The sequence below is a fragment of the Cherax quadricarinatus genome, chromosome 50 (genome assembly GCF_038502225.1).
Source record: "Cherax quadricarinatus isolate ZL_2023a chromosome 50, ASM3850222v1, whole genome shotgun sequence".
NCBI lineage: Eukaryota > Metazoa > Arthropoda > Malacostraca > Decapoda > Parastacidae > Cherax > Cherax quadricarinatus.
The window spans coordinates 23553059-23575663 of record NC_091341.1 but is presented as its reverse complement, the minus strand read 5'-3'; the positions used below and the strand labels follow the sequence as shown (position 1 = coordinate 23575663).

The following is a 22605-nucleotide window of genomic DNA, read 5'->3' as shown; positions in this document are numbered from 1 at the left end:
CGCTAAACCCACAAGGGTGACACACCGCTGCTCCCCTACATATAGAATACAACTAATACTATTTATTAGCTTACGAAACTTTTCTTCTGAGAAAGTGGAATCTAAAAGTCATTTCATTTTCAGTGCTCTTAAGGTATTTGAAAGAGCACACGTAGTAACTTTTAACGTTTCCCAACACCACTTGACATTCTCCATTCTCCTCTATATCCAGTTTCCGTAAGGTTATTTAGAATTTTTTTCAACACTTCTTTTAACTTTCTCCCATCCTACCTTATCACTATTTTCAAAATTCGCGGAACATGCCGAAGTAAGGTCCCAAAGTTTTTTCATTCCACTATAATTGTTAAACCTAGTTCAGGAAGATCACCTTCCCAACAACCTGGTTGACCAGGCAAGTACCACACAAACCTGGCCCCATCGAATGTTTATCAGAAGTGAAGCTAAGTTCGTGCAAGGGGTCTTGTCTTGTTCTTTCTTGTAGTTGCATTTGGGTCATCACCAGGTAGATGGGCATAGAATATTAACCTCGGGGCTATAACTCTCTCTTCCACTTGGCAAACCTGACAGGGGTTTAAAAGGAATAATAAGAGAAAGAAGTAGGGCCTTCGTGCTGTGTGTCGTTATCAGGGTTCGTGTTAAGGAAGTGATGGTATCAAGAATACAACTGATGAACTATTATTGGAGGCGATGTATTGATATTCGTGGCAAGCCCAGGTCTACCACGTCTGCCTGTCCCTGAGGTCTGGCCGAGAGTGATGTAGAGGTCTGTCAGACACTCCCTCTGTGCGTGATATAAACGGGGGTCACGTGACTAAGGCTTGGCCAGGGAACTTGCCTATAATGGTACATGACATATACATACTACACAAGTATTGGACTGCTGACATCGTTATTCTTAGTCTAACCTCCAGATTTTGCGAACAGGCTGCGACTAACAAGGTTGGACCAAGCGGCGTGAATGGACGTTGATGGAGCCAAGGTGGCATTGTCTTGGCAGAAAATATTTGAGAGTAGTCCACTTTAGGAGTCAACTGAGAAAGTCAGGTATAGCTGACATTGTATTCTTCGATACAGTGGGTGATGAAAAACTTTTGATCCTAGGAATTAGAATTAACCTTCCTTTCGATGAATCAAACTTGATCACCTCTCGTTCCGTATTTAATGTATGACCTTCATGAGTTTAGCACTTCCCCATGAATATTATTATAATAATTATTATAACCGCTGATTGCAGTGAGTGTATACCAAGGTGTCATCAGTATTGAATCTGATTGGCCTGAATCATGTAATCATGGATCATGTGATCCTGAAAATAGTGTTGTTGGATTAGCAATTGATGTAGTTAGAAACTAAAAGTTTGTTGGAACTCTTGAAGATTCTTCAGAGTTCACAATTAATTATCATCAACACAAACTTAAATTACTTGTTCTAAAACTAGTTACTGATATTGTAAAGAAAACAAGAATTGACTCGGTAGTATTTTTTAGACTTAGTTTTATTTTCAAACTTCAGAAATACTTCCAACAGTATTACGATACACAAGAAATGTGCAAAAAAAAAAAAAAAACATTAATGGGTAATATCTCGTGATAACCTACCTTAAAGAATGGTTGCCATGTTGATGGCAAAGGTTTCTTGATATTTGCAATTGAAGCGGGTTCACCACTTCTCCATGAACTTAATTTTTGTTAGAGAGAACTCCAGTACCTTGTGCCGCAACTTTATATTAGAGTCTTGTAGAGAACCCTATCAGAGGTCTTATTGAATTCTGGATAACAGTGGCAAACTCTCCAGTCGCCCGCTGCTTCAAATTGTTTGGTGGGGGAAAAGTCGGCCAAATTGTTGGGCAGTAACATCCACTGTGAAGGTAAAGATTTTATAGAGACAAGCCTCGAAAAGCTCTCTTTTGGGTGAAACGTTGTCCCAAAGTCTTATTATGCTGCACGTGTCTTTGTTTTTCATTCCTGTCTGCAGTACGACCGTCAACACCATTGTTGTGGAACTTGTCTAGTACGACCCTATACACTGTTGTGGAACTGTCTGCAGTACGATCCTCAACAATGTTGTGGAGCTGTCTGCAGTACGACCCTCAACAATGTTGTGGAACTGTCTGCAGTACGATCCTCAACAATGTTGTGAAACTGTCTGCAGTACGATCCTCAACAATGTTGTGAAACTGTCTGCAGTACGATCCTCAACAATGTTGTGAAACTGTCTGCAGTACGATCCTCAACAATGTTGTGGAACTGTCTGCAGTACGACCCTCAACAATGTTGTGGAACTGTCTGCAGTACGATCCTCAACACTGTTGTGGAACTGTCTGCAGTACGATCCTCAACAATGTTGTGGAACTGTCTGCAGTACGACCCCTCAACAACACTGTTGTGGAACTGTCTGCAGTACGACCCCTCAACAACACTGTTGTGGAACTGTCTGCAGTACGACCCTCAACACTGTTGTGGAACTGTCTGCAGTACGACCCCTCAACAACACTGTTGTGGAACTGTCTGCAGTACGACCCCTCAACAACACTGTTGTGGAACTGTCTGCAGTACGATCCTCAACAATGTTGTGGAACTGTCTGCAGTACGATCCTCAACAATGTTGTGAAACTGTCTGCAGTACGATCCTCAACAATGTTGTGAAACTGTCTGCAGTACGATCCTCAACACTGTTGTGGAACTGTCTGCAGTACGATCCTCAACAATGTTGTGGAACTGTCTGCAGTACGATCCTCAACAATGTTGTGAAACTGTCTGCAGTACGATCCTCAACAATGTTGTGGAACTGTCTGCAGTACGATCCTCAACAATGTTGTGGAACTGTCTGCAGTACGATCCTCAACAATGTTGTGGAACTGTCTGCAGTACGACCCCTCAACAATGTTGTGAAACTGTCTGCAGTACGATCCTCAACAATGTTGTGGAACTGTCTGCAGTACGATCCTCAACACTGTTGTGAAACTGTCTGCAGTACGATCCTCAACAATGTTGTGGAACTGTCTGCAGTACGATCCTCAACACTGTTGTGGAACTGTCTGCAGTACGATCCTCAACAATGTTGTGGAACTGTCTGCAGTACGACCCCTCAACAACACTGTTGTGGAACTGTCTGCAGTACGACCCCTCAACAACACTGTTGTGGAACTGTCTGCAGTACGACCCTCAACACTGTTGTGGAACTGTCTGCAGTACGACCCCTCAACAACACTGTTGTGGAACTGTCTGCAGTACGACCCCTCAACAACACTGTTGTGGAACTGTCTGCAGTACGATCCTCAACAATGTTGTGGAACTGTCTGCAGTACGATCCTCAACAATGTTGTGAAACTGTCTGCAGTACGATCCTCAACAATGTTGTGAAACTGTCTGCAGTACGATCCTCAACAATGTTGTGGAACTGTCTGCAGTACGACCCCTCAACAATGTTGTGGAACTGTCTGCAGTACGATCCTCAACAATGTTGTGGAACTGTCTGCAGTACGATCCTCAACAATGTTGTGGAACTGTCTGCAGTACGATCCTCAACAATGTTGTGGAACTGTCTGCAGTACGACCCCTCAACAACACTGTTGTGGAACTGTCTGCAGTACGATCCTCAACAATGTTGTGGAACTGTCTGCAGTACGACCCCTCAACAACACTGTTGTGGAACTGTCTGCAGTACGATCCTCAACAATGTTGTGGAACTGTCTGCAGTACGACCCCTCAACAACACTGTTGTGGAACTGTCTGCAGTACGATCCTCAACAATGTTGTGGAACTGTCTGCAGTACGACCCCTCAACAACACTGTTGTGGAACTGTCTGCAGTACGATCCTCAACAATGTTGTGGAACTGTCTGCAGTACGACCCCTCAACAACACTGTTGTGGAACTGTCTGCAGTACGATCCTCAACAATGTTGTGGAACTGTCTGCAGTACGATCCTCAATAACACTGTTGTGGAACTGTCTGCAGTATGACCCTCAATGTGGAACTGTCTGCAGTACGACCCTCAGTAACACTGTTGTGGAACTGTCTGCAGTACGACCCTCGACAATGTTGTGGGACTGTCTGCAGTACGACCCTCGACAATGTTGTGGGACTGTCTGCAGTACGACGCTCAACAATACTGTTGCGGAAATGTCTGCAGTACGACCCTCAATACTGTTGTGGAACTGTCTGCAGTACGACCCTCAACAACACTGTTGTGGAACTCTGCAGTACGACCCTCAATGTTGTGGAACTGTCTGCAGTACGACCCTCAACACTATTGCGGAACTGTCTGCAGTACGACCCTCAACACTGTTGTGGAACTGTCTACAGTACGACCCTCAACAATGTGGAACTGTCAAGTACGACCCTCAACACTGTTGTGGAACTGCAGTACGATCCTCAACAATTGTTGTGGAACTGTCTGCAGTACGACCCTCAACACCGTTGTGGAACTCTGCAGTACGACCCTCAACGCTATTGAGGAACTATCTGCAGTACGACCCTCAACAATGTTACGGAACTGTCTGCAGTACGATCCTCAACACCGTTGTGGAACTCTGCAGTACGACCCTCAACGCTATTGAGGAACTATCTGCAGTACGACCCTCAACAATGTTACGGAACTGTCTGCAGTACGATCCTCAACAATGTTGTGGAACTCTGCAGTACGACCCCTCAACAATTGTGGAACTGCAGTACGACCCTCAACAATGTTGTGGAACTGTCTGCAGTACGACCCTCAACAATGTTGTGGAACTGTCTGCAGTACGATCCTCAACAATGTTGTGGAACTGTCTGCAGTACGACCCTCAACAATGTTGTGGAACTGTCTGCAGTACGACCCTCAACAATGTTGTGGAACTGCAGTACGACCCTCAACAACACTTGTGGAACTGTCTGCAGTACGACCCTCAACAACACTGTTGTGGAACTGTCTGCAGTACGACCCTCAACAACACTTGTGGAACTGTCTGCAGTACAACCCTCAACAACACTATTGCGGAACTGTCTGCAGTACGACCCTCAACAATACTGTTGTGGAACTGTCTGCAGTACGACCCTCAACACTATTGCGGAACTGTCTGCAGTACGACCCTCAACAACACTGTTGTGGAACTGTCTATAGTACGACCCTCAACAATGTGGAACTGTCTCAAGTACGACCCTCAGCACTGTTGTGAAACTGCAGTACGATCCTCAACAATGTTGTGGAACTGTCTGCAGTACGACCCTCAACGCTATTTCAGAACTGTCTGCAGTACGACCCTCAACAATGTTACGGAACTGTCTGCAGTACGACCCTCAATGTTACGGAACTATCTGCAGTACGACCCTCAATGTTACGGAACTGTCTGCAGTACGACCCTCAACAATTGTGGAACTCTTCAGTACGACCCTCAACAATTGTGGAACTTTCTGCAGTACGAACCTCAACAACACTTGCGGAGCTGTTTGCAGTACGACCCTCAACACTGTTGTGGAACTGCAGTACGACCCTCAACACTGTGGAACTGCAGTACGACCCTGAACACTGTTGTGGAACTGCAGTACGACCCCCAACAACATGTTGTGGAACTGTGAAGACTTTGTAATCCAGTTCTGTTCATAAGGGTCTCTGAGTTGCATTCGTCATTATTGATTTTCGGTCATTTGTACCTCACAGAAGTTAGACTGAATGGCGACAATTCGAACCCAGGGAGTAATTTTTCTCTGTAGATAGGTATCGCATTGATTCCCTCCATCTTCAACACCCTTGCGTCAGTATGTGTTAGACTAGGCACCCGCGTAGCTAATAAGTTTATTTAGGTACAGGTGCACGTAAGTACAATTATCATACATAGTGTAAATTACCAGGGATAACCCGAAAAAGTCAGGTATTTATTTATAATGAGGGTTCTTGGTGGTAGAGCGCTCACTTTACAGTGAAAGGAACCTGAGTTCAACCCCGGAAGGGGCGAAACGTAGAGGCAAGTCTCGTCACGCATGCTGGTCCTGTTTACCTAGCAATAATTAGTTACCCAGGAGTTAGTCGAATGTTGTAGCTTTCCTGGCTTATAAACAAACCATTTATCTACAGAGCCCGTAGATAAATGGTTGAGATAGCTGACAAGTTGATAAATTAGACACAAGTACAACACTTGGCTGTCTTAATTGTGCAAAAGTTTGGCCATACAATGGCTTTCTCAGTATTCGAGCCTGCCTTATGTAAGGATGCTTGGTAAAACCCTTGGTTATGCAAAGCATTTCGGGCAAATTTAAAATTATTAGTCCCCCCCTCCTTCCTTCCGTGGTTAAAAATTCTCAGAAAGTCTCCTCTTCAACGGTTTTTACTAAGTTCATCTCTGAATTCTTACTGAGAGGTGTGCCAGACACTGGTGTCTTTATACTAGGAGAGGAGAGTGGTAGAGCCTCACTGACTAATATCTTCATGTCCAAGGCTCACCCTGCCGCCCCACTAATGTAGCCAATAATAATGAGAAACATGAGAGGTCGTCAGTGTGAGTCAATCTGTGGTGCGCCAAACAAGTACGGTTACCCGTCCGCCCGACCGCCGACCGTCCCTCTCCAGTTCTACCATTATCCTTGTGTTTTGTGTTAACACTAAGACCCTCCCTGCCTTACCTCTTCTCTCTGCTGCTACTATTACACTCTTGCGTATAATATGGATTGTTATGAAGAGTGTGACACGCATGGCTGGCTGTAGCACCACTGAGAGTGGCTTGATAATGTGTACAGTGCCACTTGGCATCATTTTCATCTTGAGGTGGCATGGTGGTCAGGGAGGGTTGGGGATTGCGGGAGTGAGTAGGGAGGCTTATGGGTGGGGGTCGGGGGTTGTGGGAGGTTGGTGGGGAGGGTTGAGGTAATGGGGGTAGGGTAAGGATAAAGAGCGAGGAAGGATTGGGGAAAAGTTGCAGGAGGGAGGGAGGGGTTGGGGGTTCCAGACTGGTGAGGGCAGAGGGGACTAACCGCTCCTACTGGTTGCAAAATTTAGCCGAGGGTTATTTTAGCGAGGGTGGAGGAGAGTTGTTATGGGTGTTGGTGTAGTGTTATGGTGGGTGGCGTGTCATGGGAGAGCTGAAGGTGGGTGAGTTGTCCATGTGTTTATATACCTACCTTCAGGCACACCACATCTGCCTTCTCAGCTCTTCTCCCTCTTCCTTCTGCTGTCGTCTTTTTTTTATGTGGCTGTTGTTGCTAATGGTTTGGCCTTTGTTGCCGTAAGCGATTATTTTAGCTGCAGGTCATTTTTTTTCTCACTGCTGTTGAGGGACACGTTAAGTTCTCCAGTCTTCTAATAACATGTTCATTTTTCCACTATAATCTGTAATCAGAAGAAAGCTCGGACCTCTGCAACACAATTGTCCTCAAAGATTTGTTAAATTATACCATGTATTAAGGAAAGATCCTGGACTTCACCTTACCAGACAAAGCAAATGTGATAGTAATTATGGACAAGGTAGATTATAGTGGAAAAATGAACATGTTGCTTCCCTCTGGTTGCAGTTGCTGCTGTTTCTTGATTGCAATGCAGTTTTTTTTTTTTTAGTTTACTGGAGGGCCTTCGGCTCGCAACCAAAAGGACACGAGTTCAGTTGTCAGGTGATGGGCTAGACATGAGCAAGTCACCTCAGATTTGCTGCTCCTGTTTACTTAGCAGTAATTAGGTACTGTACGTTAGTCGAGTATTGTTGACAAATGTAAGGCTTCAATCCTAAGAAAAGAAAGTGTTCGCAATACAACTAATAGACTTGTTAGCCTCATATTAAGAGGTATAAATAATAGAAATGCAAAGGTTACCCATCAACTTTATACATCTTTGGTAAGACCTGATTATAATTAAGACACATGTGCAACAGTTGAGTAGCTTTATTGTTAAAATGTTTCGCCTACAGAACACAGAGAGTAGTCGTCAACAGAGTAAAGTCCGAGGCAGCTACGGTGAAAAGCTCTGTTCCACAAGGCACAGTACTCGCTCCCATCTTGTTCCTCATCCTCATATCCGACATAGACAAGGATGTCAGCCACAGCACCGTGTCTTACTTTGCAGATGACACCCGAATCTGCATGACAGTGTCTTCCATTGCAGACACTGCAAGGCTCCAGGCGGACATCAACCGAATCTTTCAGTGGGCTGCAGAAAACAATACGAAGTTCAACGATGAGAAATTTCAATTACTCAGATATGGTAAACACGAGGAAATTAAATCTTCATCAGAGTACAAAACAAATTCTGGCCACAAAATAGAGCGAAACACCAACGTCAAAGACCTGGGAGTGATCATGTCGGAGGATCTCACCTTCAAGGACCATAACATTGTATCAATCGCATCTGCTAGAAAAATGACAGGATGGATAATGAGAACCTTCAAAACTAGGGAGGCCAAGCCCATGATGGCACTCTTCAGGTCACTTGTTCTATCTAGGCTGGAATATTGCTGCACTAACAGCACCTTTCAAGGCAGGTGAAATTGCTGACCTAGAAAATGTACAGAGAACCTTCACGGCGCGCATAACGGAGATAAAACACCTCAGTTACTGGGAGCGCTTGAGGTTCCTAAAACTGTATTCCCTGGAACGCAGGCGGGAGAGATACATGATTATATACACCTGGAAAATCCTAGAGGGACTAGTACCGAACTTGCACACGAAAATCACTCACTACGAAATCAAAAGACTTGGCAGACGATGCAACATCCCCCCAATGAAAAGCAGGGGTGTCACTAGCACGTTAAGAGACCATACAATAAGTGTCAGGGGCCCGAGACTGTTCAACTGCCTCCCAACATACATAAGGGGGATTACCAACAGACCCCTGGCAGTCTTCAAGCTGGCACTGGACAAGCACCTAAAGTCGGTTCCTGACCAGCCGGACTGTGGCTCGTACGTTGGTTTGCGTGCAGCCAGCAGCAACAGCCTGGTTGATCAGGCTCTGATCCACCAGGAGGCCTGGTCACAGACCGGGCCGCGGGGGCGTTGACCCCCGGAACTCTCTCCAGGTAAACTCCAGGTACACAATAAGCTTCTTCAGTCAAATCAAAGGTTGATGAAGTGATTACATCATCTTCATTTCACTACTACACCTGCTGCCTCTGTATTTGACTGAAGAGGCCTACTGGATAGGCGAAACGTTTTATCAATGAAGCTACCCATCTGTTGCACACGTGTCTTAATCATCAACTTGTCGGTATTTCATACCATCTTCAGCATTGGTAAGACCTCATTTAGATTACGCTGCTCGCTTCTGGTCTCCATACTTCAGAATGGGTATGAATACTCTGTAAAACATAGAAAGATGGCGAAGTTTATCCTTTACAATCGCAACCTCTCGTACGAAGATAGGCTTCAAGGCATTGTTATGATTGAAGTGCACAAATGGAAAATCGGAATAAATCTAGAGGCTATAAATAACGTCTTGCAATGCCTAACCAAGATAGAGAGGATATAGGGAAGTAGCTTGGCAGTAGAGTTGTAGATAAGTTCAACGACTTTCCAGGGCAAGAACTTTCGGTAGTTTTAAATATAGGTTGGACGAGTTTTTGAGTGGGTGTGAGTTAGATCTCCCTAGCATGGGCTAGTAGGTCTGCTGAAATGTTCATTATTTTTTGCTCTTATATATTAGACGTTTCGCTCACTAGAACTGAGGCACTACCCTTGGGTGAAAGTTGTAGTAAGTACCTTAAGTGACTCACTTATATTTATGTCAGTGTTTTTGTATTTGCCTAGTGGGAGCGAGTTTAGAGGTGGTGCAGTAATGTAGGTGAGAGTGGCGCCAGGCCAGCTGGCGTGTTCGCTGTCACCTCAAGCAAGAGATTCCTTCATAAACTTTCACACATAATGTACCCTGTCCCAGCATCACTAGTGCCCAGCTTTTTTTTTTTTAATTGGAGAAGTGCCCAGTTACTATTCAAACAGGGGAGTCTTAATACAAGGAATTGGAACCTACCTGGAAGGTGTCCCGGGGGTCAGCGCCCCAGCGGCGTTGCTGCTACATCATTGTGGCATGCACGCGAGCTGTCGTAAAGGTGCCCCGTGGCTGTCAAACTCTGACCTGATGACTGAAGGTAATCTTGTGTGGGTGACACGGGAGGAGCCTGGGAGTGTGGTTGCGGCTGGGGTGACCTTGAGCCGGCTATGGAGCCAACCAGGGTTGTGCAGTAATTGGAGATTATGTGCTCGTCCTAGCCGGTTGCTCGCTCAGGCGCATAATGTAATACTCAGTGACAGTATCCTCCACCGGGGTTATACCATCTTCTGTATACTCCTCAATATGAATATTGACGCGAATTACCCCACTTCTTTTTCCTCGCCACACTCATCATCAAAAAAAAAAAAGCCATCTTGTACAAATGGAATTGTCGCGTACACATATTCTTTATATATATATATATATATATATATATATATATATATATATATATATATATATATATATATATATATATATATATATATATATATATATATACACACACACACACGCATACACACACACGCATACACACACACACACACACACACGCACACACACACACACACACACACACACACACACACACACACACACACACACACACACACACACAAAATTTAAACCCAAGATACGTCGTAAAAAACGACTATCAGTGGATAAACAGAAGAAAGGATGGGGATGGGAACTGTGGTCCGTGCGTTTAGCAGGCCCACTGTTGTAACCACTCAGCCACAGACCTTACAATACTGATTTTATACACAACCCACACATAGAAGCTTACAACGACGTTTCCGTCCGACTTAGACTATTTACAAAGTGTCACAGACACGAGAGCCAGTATATATAGGCGAGCTGGAAAGGGACGGGACCAAGAGAGGAAGAAAAAGAAGTAATGGTAGTGGAAGTAGTAGTAGTAATGGTAGAAAGTAGGGAGAGTAGTTTTAGTGGAACAAGAGATAGAAAGGGAAGTGAAGGGTGAAAGGAGGCAAAAGTAATGGTAGTGATTTTGCAGTACCAGCGGCACCAATTGTCACTCTACTGTCTCGTGCCACAGTCCCAGATCTCGTGGTGGATGTATTCTCATACCCCCACAAAACATATAGTCCATAATTCCAAGATAATTCATAATAACGTGGTTTTTGAAGGGCGGGAGAATAAATGCACTATGAAAATTTGGGGGGGGGGGCTGTGGGATGAAACAGGTTAGTAGGGTCACAGTTGGTGCTGTTGATACAACCAAACCTTAGAAGTGCTGGTTGCAAAATCATCCTTTTGTAAGGTCTATGGCTGAGTGGTTACAACATTGGGCCTGCTGAATGCAGGGACTACGGTTCAAATTCTCTTCCATTATTCTGTTTATTCGTGCGGGTGGATTTTTTCGCCCTTGTTTGCTGTAGGGCAACTTTGAAAATATGCAAGTATATGAGTGAGAATGGATGGAATAATAGAACCTATCTAGCTTAGACCAGTAAGTGTTCTATATCCACCACTCCTTTAGTGCCGTTTATTATCCTTTTTGATTATTGTGCCTGCTGTAGAACAATACTGTGACCCATACCGTGTAATCCCTTGTTTTATGTGATGTGGATACCCAGCACTGGCGGGCCAGCGGTTGGTTGCTTCATCACTGGAGTCGTTCATCATATGACTAAGACGTGCGTCAGGAAACAGTTGACTGTCAATGAAAATGATACTATCATCGCCTATGTGGCGTTGCTACATGTATTGTTCTTTCTTTCAGTGTATCTATGTTATGTAGTGAGAAAACAAATGTGATACTTGAACCTCTTGGTGCTGTAGTGGAACTTCCAATACATAGGTGTTATTGTGTGTTGTCTAGAAGATAGTGAAGTTGTGTAGGTGAAACATTATTAGTGGCCATCACAACTTGTCTGGCTCCATAATAAATTTGTATATTTTGTCACAAGGAAAGTACAAGAAAGTTTTGTGATATCTACATTTGGTGATTTAAGTATATAGTGACTTGTTACAGCAAATTATATATATATTGATGTGTGAGTGGAGCGTTGGTGTCGTGTTTACTCGGGATGATGATTGCTGTTGCCTTCCTGACCTGAGGTCACCACACCCATGAGGTGCTTTCCGAGACCAGATGTGTGACCTGACCTTCCTCAGGTCACCCCACTACACTAGAAGATACCTACACCATCGAACATGTCGCATCAACAGAGGACAGGTAAGTGAAGGTTCTCGTGAAGTATCATTTGTGGACTGAGCAGTCAGTTCGCAAGTTCCTCTCTATAGTGCTATTTTATGTAAGTGAAGTTGAAAAAGTGCATAATAAGTTTAACAGCACATGGAAAAACATAGTTTGTGCTGGTCGGTTTTGGATGCAATTTTTCAATTACACTCTTAAAGCAGCGCATTGTATAGAATAACTTTGTGGAAGCTGGTTCAGGTGAATCATGTTTAGTAAAGGTTAAACCTATATTTGAACTGACTTAGTGGTGTGTAGCTCACATGAAATATGGTGTGTGAATAGTAACACTGGCAGAGAGAGAGAGAGAGAGAGAGAGAGAGAGAGAGAGCAAGCACAGGTAAGTGTCTTGATACTCCTTAATGTTACAAATGATAAACTGTGATCACCTAAGGAGGAGAAGACCCATTTTTTATATACTAACAATAATCTAAAAAGGTCTTATTAATATTGACTAATGAGTGTATGTAAAACTAGAGTACAGTTAAAAGCGGCTCCTGAGTGACGGCCTGATCACCAAGACTGTTAGAGCTTGCAGTTTGACGAAGGCACAGGAGTCTAAATGGCCAGGGATGCTATACAGGAATTTCTCAAATTCATAATTGCCCCTATATGAAGGGACTGTGTGGATAAACAGATGAATCTTGTGTTTACTGAGTTATCTCTTAGAGTACTTGCTCCACACCTGATTCTTTACACATTATTTTGCAGTCTATCATGTCTCTCCTCCTATTAATGAGATAATTGAAAGAAGAATTAAAATTTTAAATACTGTCGCTGGAACATTCCATAAATCACACTTTGGAGGGGAGACTGCAACGTTTCGGTCTGTCGTGGACCACTATTAAGTAACTAGGCGAGATTATGAGAAAATCAAATGACTGGTTAGATAAAGATGTAAAAAAAATAGTGCAGGCAGGTATTAGTTGTGTTGTGTGATTAACGTAAGATCAGTAGTGTAGTAATTGTAAGATCAGTAGTGTAGTAATTGTAAGATCAGTAGTGTAGTAAGTGTAAGATCAGTAGTGTAGTAAGTGTAAGATCAGTAGTGTAGTAAGTGTAAGAACAGTAGTGTAGTAAGTGTAAGATCAGTAGTGTAAGATCAGTAGTGTAGTAAGTGTAAGAACAGTAGTGTAGTAAGTGTAAGATCAGTAGTGTAGTAAGTGTAAGATCAGTAGTGTAGTAAGTGTAAGAACAGTAGTGTAGTAAGTGTAAGATCAGTAGTGTAGTAATTGTAAGATCAGTAGTGTAGTAAGTGTAAGATCAGTAGTGTAGTAAGTGTAAGATCAGTAGTGTAGTAAGTGTAAGATCAGTAGTGTAGTAAGTGTAAGAACAGTAGTGTAGTAAGTGTAAGATCAGTAGTGTAGTAAGTGTAAGATCAGTAGTGTAGTAAGTGTAAGATCACTAGTGTAGTAAGTGTAAGATCAGTAGTGTAGTAATTGTAAGATCAGTAGTGTAGTAAGTGTAAGATCAGTAGTGTAGTAAGTGTAAGATCAGTAGTGTAGTAAGTGTAAGATCAGTAGTGTAGTAAGTGTAAGATCAGTAGTGTAGTAAGTGTAAGATCAGTAGTGTAGTAAGTGTAAGATCAGTAGTGTAGCAAGTGTAAGATCAGTAGTGTAGTAAGTGTATGAACAGTAGTGTAGTAAGTGTAAGATCAGTAGTGTAGTAAGTGTAAGATCAGTAGTGTAGTAAGTGTAAGATCAGTAGTGTAGTAAGTGTAAGATCAGTAGTGTAGTAAGTGTAAGATCAGTAGTGTAGTAAGTGTAAGATCAGTAGTGTAGCAAGTGTAAGATCAGTAGTGTAGCAAGTGTAAGATCAGTAGTGTAGTAAGTGTAAGATCAGTAGTGTAGTAAGTGTAAGATCAGTAGTGTAGTAAGTGTAAGATCAGTAGTGTAGTAAGTGTAAGATCAGTAGTGTAGTAAGTGTAAGATCAGTAGTGTAGTAAGTGTAAGAACAGTAGTGTAGTAAGTGTAAGATCAGTAGTGTAGTAAGTGTAAGATCACTAGTGTAGTAAGTGTAAGATCAGTAGTGTAGTAATTGTAAGATCAGTAGTGTAGCAAGTGTAAGATCAGTAGTGTAGCAAGTGTAAGATCAGTAGTGTAGTAAGTGTAAGATCAGTAGTGTAGTAAGTGTAAGATCAGTAGTGTAGTAAGTGTAAGATCAGTAGTGTAGTAAGTGTAAGAACAGTAGTGTAGTAAGTGTAAGATCAGTAGTGTAGTAAGTGTAAGATCACTAGTGTAGTAAGTGTAAGATCAGTAGTGTAGTAATTGTAAGATCAGTAGTGTAGCAAGTGTAAGATCAGTAGTGTAGCAAGTGTAAGATCAGTAGTGTAGTAAGTGTAAGATCAGTAGTGTAGTAAGTGTAAGATCAGTAGTGTAGTAAGTGTAAGATCAGTAGTGTAGTAAGTGTAAGATCAGTAGTGTAGTAAGTGTAACATCAGTTACATGTCAAGGTGATGGAGATTCTTTGATGTACAAATTTGTTACCAGAACGTCTAGTATTACCCAGGTGTAAATTATGATTACCTAAGTGTTCTTCGAGGCAGGTTTACTCTACAACGAATTATGTAAATTCTTGTCTGTCTGGACTAATATTTTTAATCATTTCATGTTTGATTCAGTGATTCCGCTTGATAGTTTATTCCCTCTTAACTTTCAGTGCTCACATATCTTCGTAAAATGAAAGTTAATATTGTTATTGTCCTGTCTGTCTCCTTATATTACAATTTAGAATTTGTTTTAGTGGGGGGGGGGGTATTAACCTTAGTTGTGGAGGTCTGATGAATAAGAGGATCAACATCTATTGTTTCACTTAAGTGCTCACTTTACCCTCAGATTTAAGTCTATCAGTTTGTACATTTTAAAAAGTTATTTTTCAGAATACGTCATAAACGCACAAAACTAATAATTTCTAAATTGTTACAGCACATATTTTACTTCGCCTGATATACGAATACCTCTTAATATACAAATTATTTAATATTTTCTTAAATTTAAACCAAGAAAAGGTAATTTAAGTAACATTCTGCGCAACTTTGTTTTACATCGGTTCCTTAACGATTGATTTTTGGCCGCTGTTGAGTATAATTGTTGGTAGTTATTGATTCGTTGTGTTTTTCCTTTGTCATTTATGCTTTCATATGTGTGATATAGAGGTATTATATGTTGATTAAGCTAATTATTGTATTTATGCACACTATAATGAGACAAAAGCTAATTACTAGGCTAGCTAGATGTTATGCATAAAATTATTATTATTATTATTATTATTATTACTATTATTACTATTATTATTATTATTATTACTATTATTATTATTCGAGATGAGTTATTAGAATTCTTTATTTCCATATGATGCATCTTTTGAAGAAAAATGGATAGTTAATGCTACACATGAAAAGCCTCTTGGTTATGCACAGCATTTCAAATGATGCCAGGAAAATATCCGCCAGTGCAATTAAAATCATGCGCTTGAAGAATCATGGAAGCTGTGACTCAAGGTTTGTTCAGGCAGTGAGGAAACAACAAGTTATGTCAATAACGACGACTGTGAGATGTGGTGCTCAGGTGCACAGCAGAATGCATTAACCGGAGGGGAAACAAGTGGAGTAATGGAGTGCGCAACCACTCCATTACTGACTCGCTGCAGCAGAATCCCACACTTTTTACACTTCACCGAATTTATGGGAGAAATGTCACAGTCGTTAAGGTGCTTTCACGACTCTTGTCTTTAGAGAATTAAGAAGAACGTTTCGAGCCCTCTTAGACTTGGTAATGGTTCACGGCGGACACAAACTCCTCTCTAATGTTCAGTATCCAAACTGTGGACCACTTGTGAATTATTCCAGTCATCCTCTGGCATTATAAACGAAACTGGAAACAGACCAGAACTCCAGGCTGATACCTGGCCAGTCAGGCTGTTGGTGGTAGCAGCACAACGAAGGCACTACAACCCCGCTGATCAGGAACTGGCTCGATCTTAAGAGGCACGTAACTGCCTCTTAAGTGTAACATAATTTTTCCACTATAATCTACCATATCCATAATTACTATCACATTTACTTTGTCTGTTTCGTAAGGTGAAGTCCAGGATCTTTACTTAATTCATGGTATAACTTAACAAATCTTTGAGGATAATTGTGTTGTAGGGATCTCAGCTTTGAAAAGATCCTGGACTTCACCTTATGAAACAATGCAAATACGATAGTAATTATGGACAAGATAGATTATAGTGGAAAAATGATGTTACACTTAAGAGGCAGTTACGTGCCTCTTAAGATCGAGCCAGTTCCTGATTAGCGGGGTTGTAGTGCCTTCGTTGTGCTGCTAGCACCAACAGCCTGACTGCTTTCAAGAGAGAGCTGGACAGATACCTAAAGTCAGTGCCGGATCAGCCGGGCTGTGGCTCGTACGTTGGACTGCGTGCGGCCAGCAGTAACAGCCAAGTTGATCAGGCCCTGATCCATCAGGAGGCCTAGTCATGGACCGGGCCGCGGGGGCGTTGATCCCCGGAATAACCTCCAGGTAACCTCCAGGTAACCAGGTAGATTATAGTGAAAAAATGAGCATATGACTGCAAGACAAGGAGTACCGACGTGCCCTTAAGTTTCCCTCTTGAATACAGGATCTGTTAGTAATTTTCCTTATATAAAGAGCGTGAAAAGTCTTGATCTCTTTACACTCCATGATTTGTCTCTGGGTTTCTATTTTAGACTGGAAATATGGCAAAAAATTATCTCTAGTGGAAAACTGGTGCCTGATTGTTATTAAACGAGTAAAAATGGTAAAATATTGCAGAATACCAAAGTTTTTTTCAGTGTACTTGTACGTGTGCTTTTGATAAATTAGACACTTGTGCAACATTTGGGAATCTTTATTCTGGAAACGTTTCGCCACTCAGTGGATTCTTCAGTCCAGTGCAAAGAAAGGTGGAAGATAAGAAGTTTGAGGTAATCAGTCCCTCAGCTGAGAGTCTGTGTTCACTCCATCAATCTTGTCGGTTTTCTAAACTATTTATACTCATGACTGTTATTCTTGTGAGTACAGTACTTTCACCGTCTGTAAGTAGCACAGTCTGGCTGATCAGTGAGGATTTATAGTAACTTTTCAAGTTAACTCTTCACGTAGCTGCATTGGTAGTCGTCTTGTAATTATAAGGAGAGTGTTGACGAGCCTTGGACCTTTGATGCTGCTTCAGCTGTTAACAATTTTTCAGTGGAGATTTTTATACCACCTGCCTCACCTCCCGCCCTCGAAATTAATTTAAATGTTACGCTGATATTTTCTTGGTGATATATGTATTTTTTTTTTCGTCTTTGTTCCGAGGATCACAGTTTGATAGGTTTTTGGAGTTTCCGTTTGACTTAATCCTGACAGATGTTATCTACACATTTTCCAGATTACGGCTTCATCAGTCTTAAATGAGGTTATTAGTGTTCAACATTACTTCGGTCTAGTATTCACAAGTACATTAAAAGAGTAGTTGATGTTTTGTTTGTTAGGAAACTGAAGAAATACCTCTTGACACAGACCTTTATCAGATGAAGACCCGTTGAGTAGATAAGAATTCACTAGTCTCCCCCAGCTAATCTTGCACCCCATTTAAAAAAAAAATCATCACATAGTAACGACCTCTGATACGATTAATTTTCCGTTTGTTAAGCCAGACTGTGGAGTAGAAACTAAATTAACTTGGGTATTAGACGGGTTAAGTCTGCCAAAAATCCGCTTTTACACTGTGATCTATTATTGCTGTCAGTTATTGAATACGGAGACAAGTCTTTTTTTTATTTGTAATAGTGAGTTTCCTCTCATTAATATCGCGGTGAACGCTGCCCACAGTACTGATCATCTGTAGATTAAAAAACAGAATAGGTGATTATGTAAGCTGGGGGGGGGGGACGCACAGCAACGTAATAGGTGCAAACAACACAGGCAGGTGATGCAACACAACCAATGAAAACTGACCACCACCAACATTGATCTGCTCCCGTAACTACAAACACTGAAGACCGGACGCCACCTGCATAACTCTGCTCTTGTAACTACAAACACTGAAGACTGGATACCACCAGCCTAGCTCTGCTCCTGTAACTACAAGCACTGACGATATATCAACGTAAATACAGCTCTTCTGTTGTAACTACGAAGAGGTAATCACACACATTTAGTTATACACATAATACATATTTAAGACAATTGTGTTATAACACAAAGGTATGTAGTCATTATGTTATGGTGGATGCTGGAGTTGTCTTATTCTGCTGCAGAAACTCCTGAAATATGGACAAAAGCTTTGAGCTCCGTCTTTCATTTTCTTGTCGGACTAAGTTAACATTTGTATGGTAGAAGCCGGAGAGGACGTTGGCGCTGAAAGGCGGGAGAGGAGAAAGGGAAAGATAAATAAGAGACGAGTAAAAGGGGCGAAAGGACGAGTGGGAAGAATTTTATTTCAGTTATTTAATTCAATTCAATTTTTAGGGAGATAAATTGAGATAGGACACTGGGATAGATCCCTCGGTCTCTTTTGTAGGATGAAACTTGTGTTGTGTAATTTCCTCTTGGTTTTAAGACCCTTTGTTGTTGTCAGGAGCATAATGAGGACCTCACGTCAGTTCTTGATCAGCTGGGATGTGGTGCCTTAGTTGATACACATGCTGTTACCACCGACAGATTGTATTATTACATCAAAGGCATAATAACGACAGGTTTCTTCAGATGACGGAGTCTTTTATACTGGCGCCAGTGGAAGAAGCAGACAGATACAGCAGTTGAAGTTCAGGTCACATGTGACCTAGTTTTCAGTTGCTACATCTTATCACTTCTAACATTGCATCCGGTATAAAATGCTTCGTCCTTATTTTTCCATGTTAATGATTGATAAAGACTGCTGCGTAGGCGAAACATCTCTCAGTAAAGATACCCAGGTATTATACATGTCTTAAGATATATATATATATATATATATATAGATATAGATATATATATATATATATATATATATATATATATATATATATATCTTAAGATGCCCATGTATTATACATGTCTTAGTCATGGACAATATAATTGATCAGATCATCACCCAGGAGGCCTGGTAGAGAACCAAGCCGCTAGAACGATCCAAGGAAGCGACTACCAGTGATGCCTGGAAGTGGGTCACTGCTAAACTATGGGAAATATGTAGGAAGTAAGGGAGAGTTAGTGGGTAGTGTTAAGAGTGGTAGTCAACAGTACCAGATGTGTGTATGTGTATTCATCTATTTGTGGTTGCAGGGGTCGAGTCATAGTTCCTGGCCCCGCCTCTTCGTTGGTCGCTGCTAGGTCCAATCTCTCCCTGCTCCGTGAGGCTTTATTGTGTGTGTGTGTGTGTGTGTGTGTGTGTGTGTGTGTGTGTGTGTGTGTGTGTGTGTGTGTGTGTGTGTGTGTGTGTGTATGTGTGTATGTGTGTGTATGTGTAGGCTGTGTATACGGCACCCTTAAATCATACTGTCACTCAGATGCTCGCACTAATAGTGAAGGTATTACCGGCCACCCTTCACTATGACGGACACTTTCCCTTCACCCCTACATTTCCCCTCATACACCCCTCCCTCCCCCATTACCTTTTCCCCATCAGTGTTCAAATGAGAATAACTGTAACTGTCATACAAAATAGGGAAGCAGTACATTGATGATTTATCCAATTTTGTTAATAAAAAAAGAATAACTTGGAGCGGTGATCCCAAAGCGCTGGACTGAGTCTCACTTGATGCTGGTGAAGGGCTCTTCATCCAAGGAATGGGAATTATCTTGTTTTGGGATCAAACCTCGTTGTCTTTCATATCGTAGTTATTGTATAGCCCTTGGGCTTAGCGCTTTCCTGTGAATACAATAACTGCGGTTCACTAGCTGCGTGATCCGAGAAAGGTATCCACGTGTACCATACACCAAGTCCACTCTACCTGCATGCACGCAAAAGGAATGGTGCAGCGTACAGCATACGTTTTAGTACAGTTTACATACATGTATACATCGTGTTTTGTTTACCAGGAGTCGCTTCCGAGGGTCACCGCCCCTGCAGTCCGCTCTCAGATCAGGCCTCCTGTTGCTGGCCTGATCGATCTAGCTGTTAGTGCCCTCCTTCCGCAGTTCAACCAGTCCATCATATGTGCCGCAACCCGGCTGATCAGGAATTGTTTTGAGGAATCTGTCGAGAAATGGAAAAAAAGAATCACTGAGGGCTCAGTACACAGAGCTAAACGCTCCGTGCAGCTTACCAATCAAGCGCATCAAAAATCAATTCGTAAGATTTAACATTGTTTTTCTCCCCATATAGAAAAAAAAATTCCATATAGAAAAAAGCACTACACATGCATGTACAAGCATATGCTTGTACACACACCCCTCTGGGTTCTCTTCTCTTACTAGTTCTTGTTCTTGTTGTTTATTTCCTCTTATCTCCATGGGAAAGTGGAACAGAATTCTTCCTTCATAAGCCATGCGTGTCGTAAGAGGCGACTAAAATGCCGGGAACAAGGGACTAGTAACCCCTTCTCCTGTACACATTATTAAATTTATAAAGAGAAACTTTTGTTTTTCTTTTTGGGTCACCCTGCCTCCGTGGGATGCGGCCGGTGCGGTGAAAGAAGAGAAAAAGCAAAGGACCAACATAGTAGTTTTTTAGGAATTGAGTTATGATCTGCCTTGTTTGTAAAGACCTCCCTTGTTTGTAAAGACGTGCCTTGTTTTGTAAAGACCTGCCTTGTGTTATAAGGACCTGCCTTGTTTTATAAGGACCTGTTTTATAAGGATCTGCCTTGTTTTATAAAGACCTACATTGTTTATAAGGACCTGCCTTATTTGTGCTAGTAGGCCTGCTTCAGTGTTCCTCCATTCTTATGTTCTTAACTGCTGTTAGCTTGTGAAGATAAAGTGTAAAACGCGATATCTGCTCTTGGGAAGCTGAATATGCTCTTGTTTACTGCGACCCACGTAGTGTGGCCAGTCAAACTTCCCTGGAAGTCTCTCCTCACCTCGATCCCTCAGAAGTAAACAACTCTTGAAAATGCAGCCATGTAATCTCAAGGTAAGTCCTCCCAAACAGCTGAACTGCAAGGAGGACTTGCGGCAGCCCGCTTAATCCGCAGGTACGTGAGCAACGTAATTATGTTTGGAGAGTCAGCTCACGAATGTAAGCGGATAAAAGTTGAAAGTCATATACGGACTTCATGTAAATTTACAGCAACAACGTGCTAATGGAAGCGAGAGAAAGCAGTCAAGGATGAGGTTAGTGTCAACTGTGTACTAAGTGTAAACATTGCTGTCTTAATTGACAAGAATTTTCTGGAAGGAAATAGTGAAATATTAAGTGTATTACCGATGTCAGTGCCAGCAAGTGCCTAAGTCAGTGCCAGCAATTGCCCAAGTCAATGCCAGCAAGTGACGAAATCAGTGCTAGCAAGTGAAAGTTTTAAAGAAACCCATATAGACTAAGTATAGTCACTCGAGGGACCATATATTCCTTAATGGGGGGGGGGTAGGAAGTGCCTAGTGACTAGTGGTGAAGACCTTTGATATAAAGAATTGTAGGTATATCCTCTTCCCCGGATCTAACCTCATTATCTACCAGGAACTGTATGATCCTTACAGGTTTCATGTTTCACATGACTATAATAAAGGACCAGAGAGAACGGATGTGGATCAAGTAATAAATTATATTTGAATCATTGGCGTGGTGATTGTCTCTTATCATGTAGGTGCCGCCATCCACTTGTAAATTATGCTTCACCACTGGATTAAACTTGGATAATTTCAGATTTTTAAGGTATATAGGAAAGTACTAGTTTGGCAGTAGCGTTGTAGAGGGGTGGAAAAAGTGCCATGTAGCCAGTGATATGACCTCGATGACCCCCTGACCTGATGATTAAGACACTTGTGCAACATTTGAGTATCTTTATTGTTGAAACGTTTCGTCTGCAGTCAGATGCAGAGTCAGCAGGTGTAGTAGTATCACGTGATGTAATCAGTCCATCAACCATCAATGAAGATGTAATCAGTCCATTAACCAAGGTTGATGGACTGATTACATCATCTTCATTTCACTACTCCACCTGCCGCCTCTGTATTTGACTGAAGAAGCCTACTGTGCAGGCGAAACGTTTCAACAGTAAAGATACCTAACTGTTGTACATGTGTCTTAAATCATCAACGTGTGTCGGTGTTTTACACCATTTTCAACACAAGTCCCTGACCTTCCGAACCCATCAATGTAGGACGCTGGTACAGACTGTGATGGCAGTCATCCATCCCACGCCAGGGATGGTGGGGTCACCCCACGCCAGGGATGGTGGGGTCACCCCACGCCAGGGATGGTGGGGTCACCCCACGCCAGGGATGGTGGGGTCATCCCACGCCAGGGATGGTGGGGTCACCCCACGCCAGGGATGGTGGGGTCATC

General features: G+C 42.2%; 1 protein-coding gene across 14 annotated transcripts in view; it reads left to right on the top strand.

Annotated features, from left to right (window-relative positions):
• Positions 1–22605, top strand: part of trio (trio Rho guanine nucleotide exchange factor) — an 810995-nt gene that overhangs the window by 49225 nt on the left and 739165 nt on the right. For 3 of the 14 annotated variants that reach the window (XM_070095520.1, XM_070095522.1, XM_070095521.1), the window contains exon 2: positions 11692–12147. The exons of the other annotated variants lie outside the window; for them this stretch is intronic. In XM_070095520.1, the coding sequence (XP_069951621.1) occupies positions 12126–12147 (22 nt within the window). In that variant the 5' untranslated portion in view covers positions 11692–12125. The remainder of the gene's footprint in view (positions 1–11691; positions 12148–22605) is intronic. 14 annotated transcript variants of the gene reach the window in all.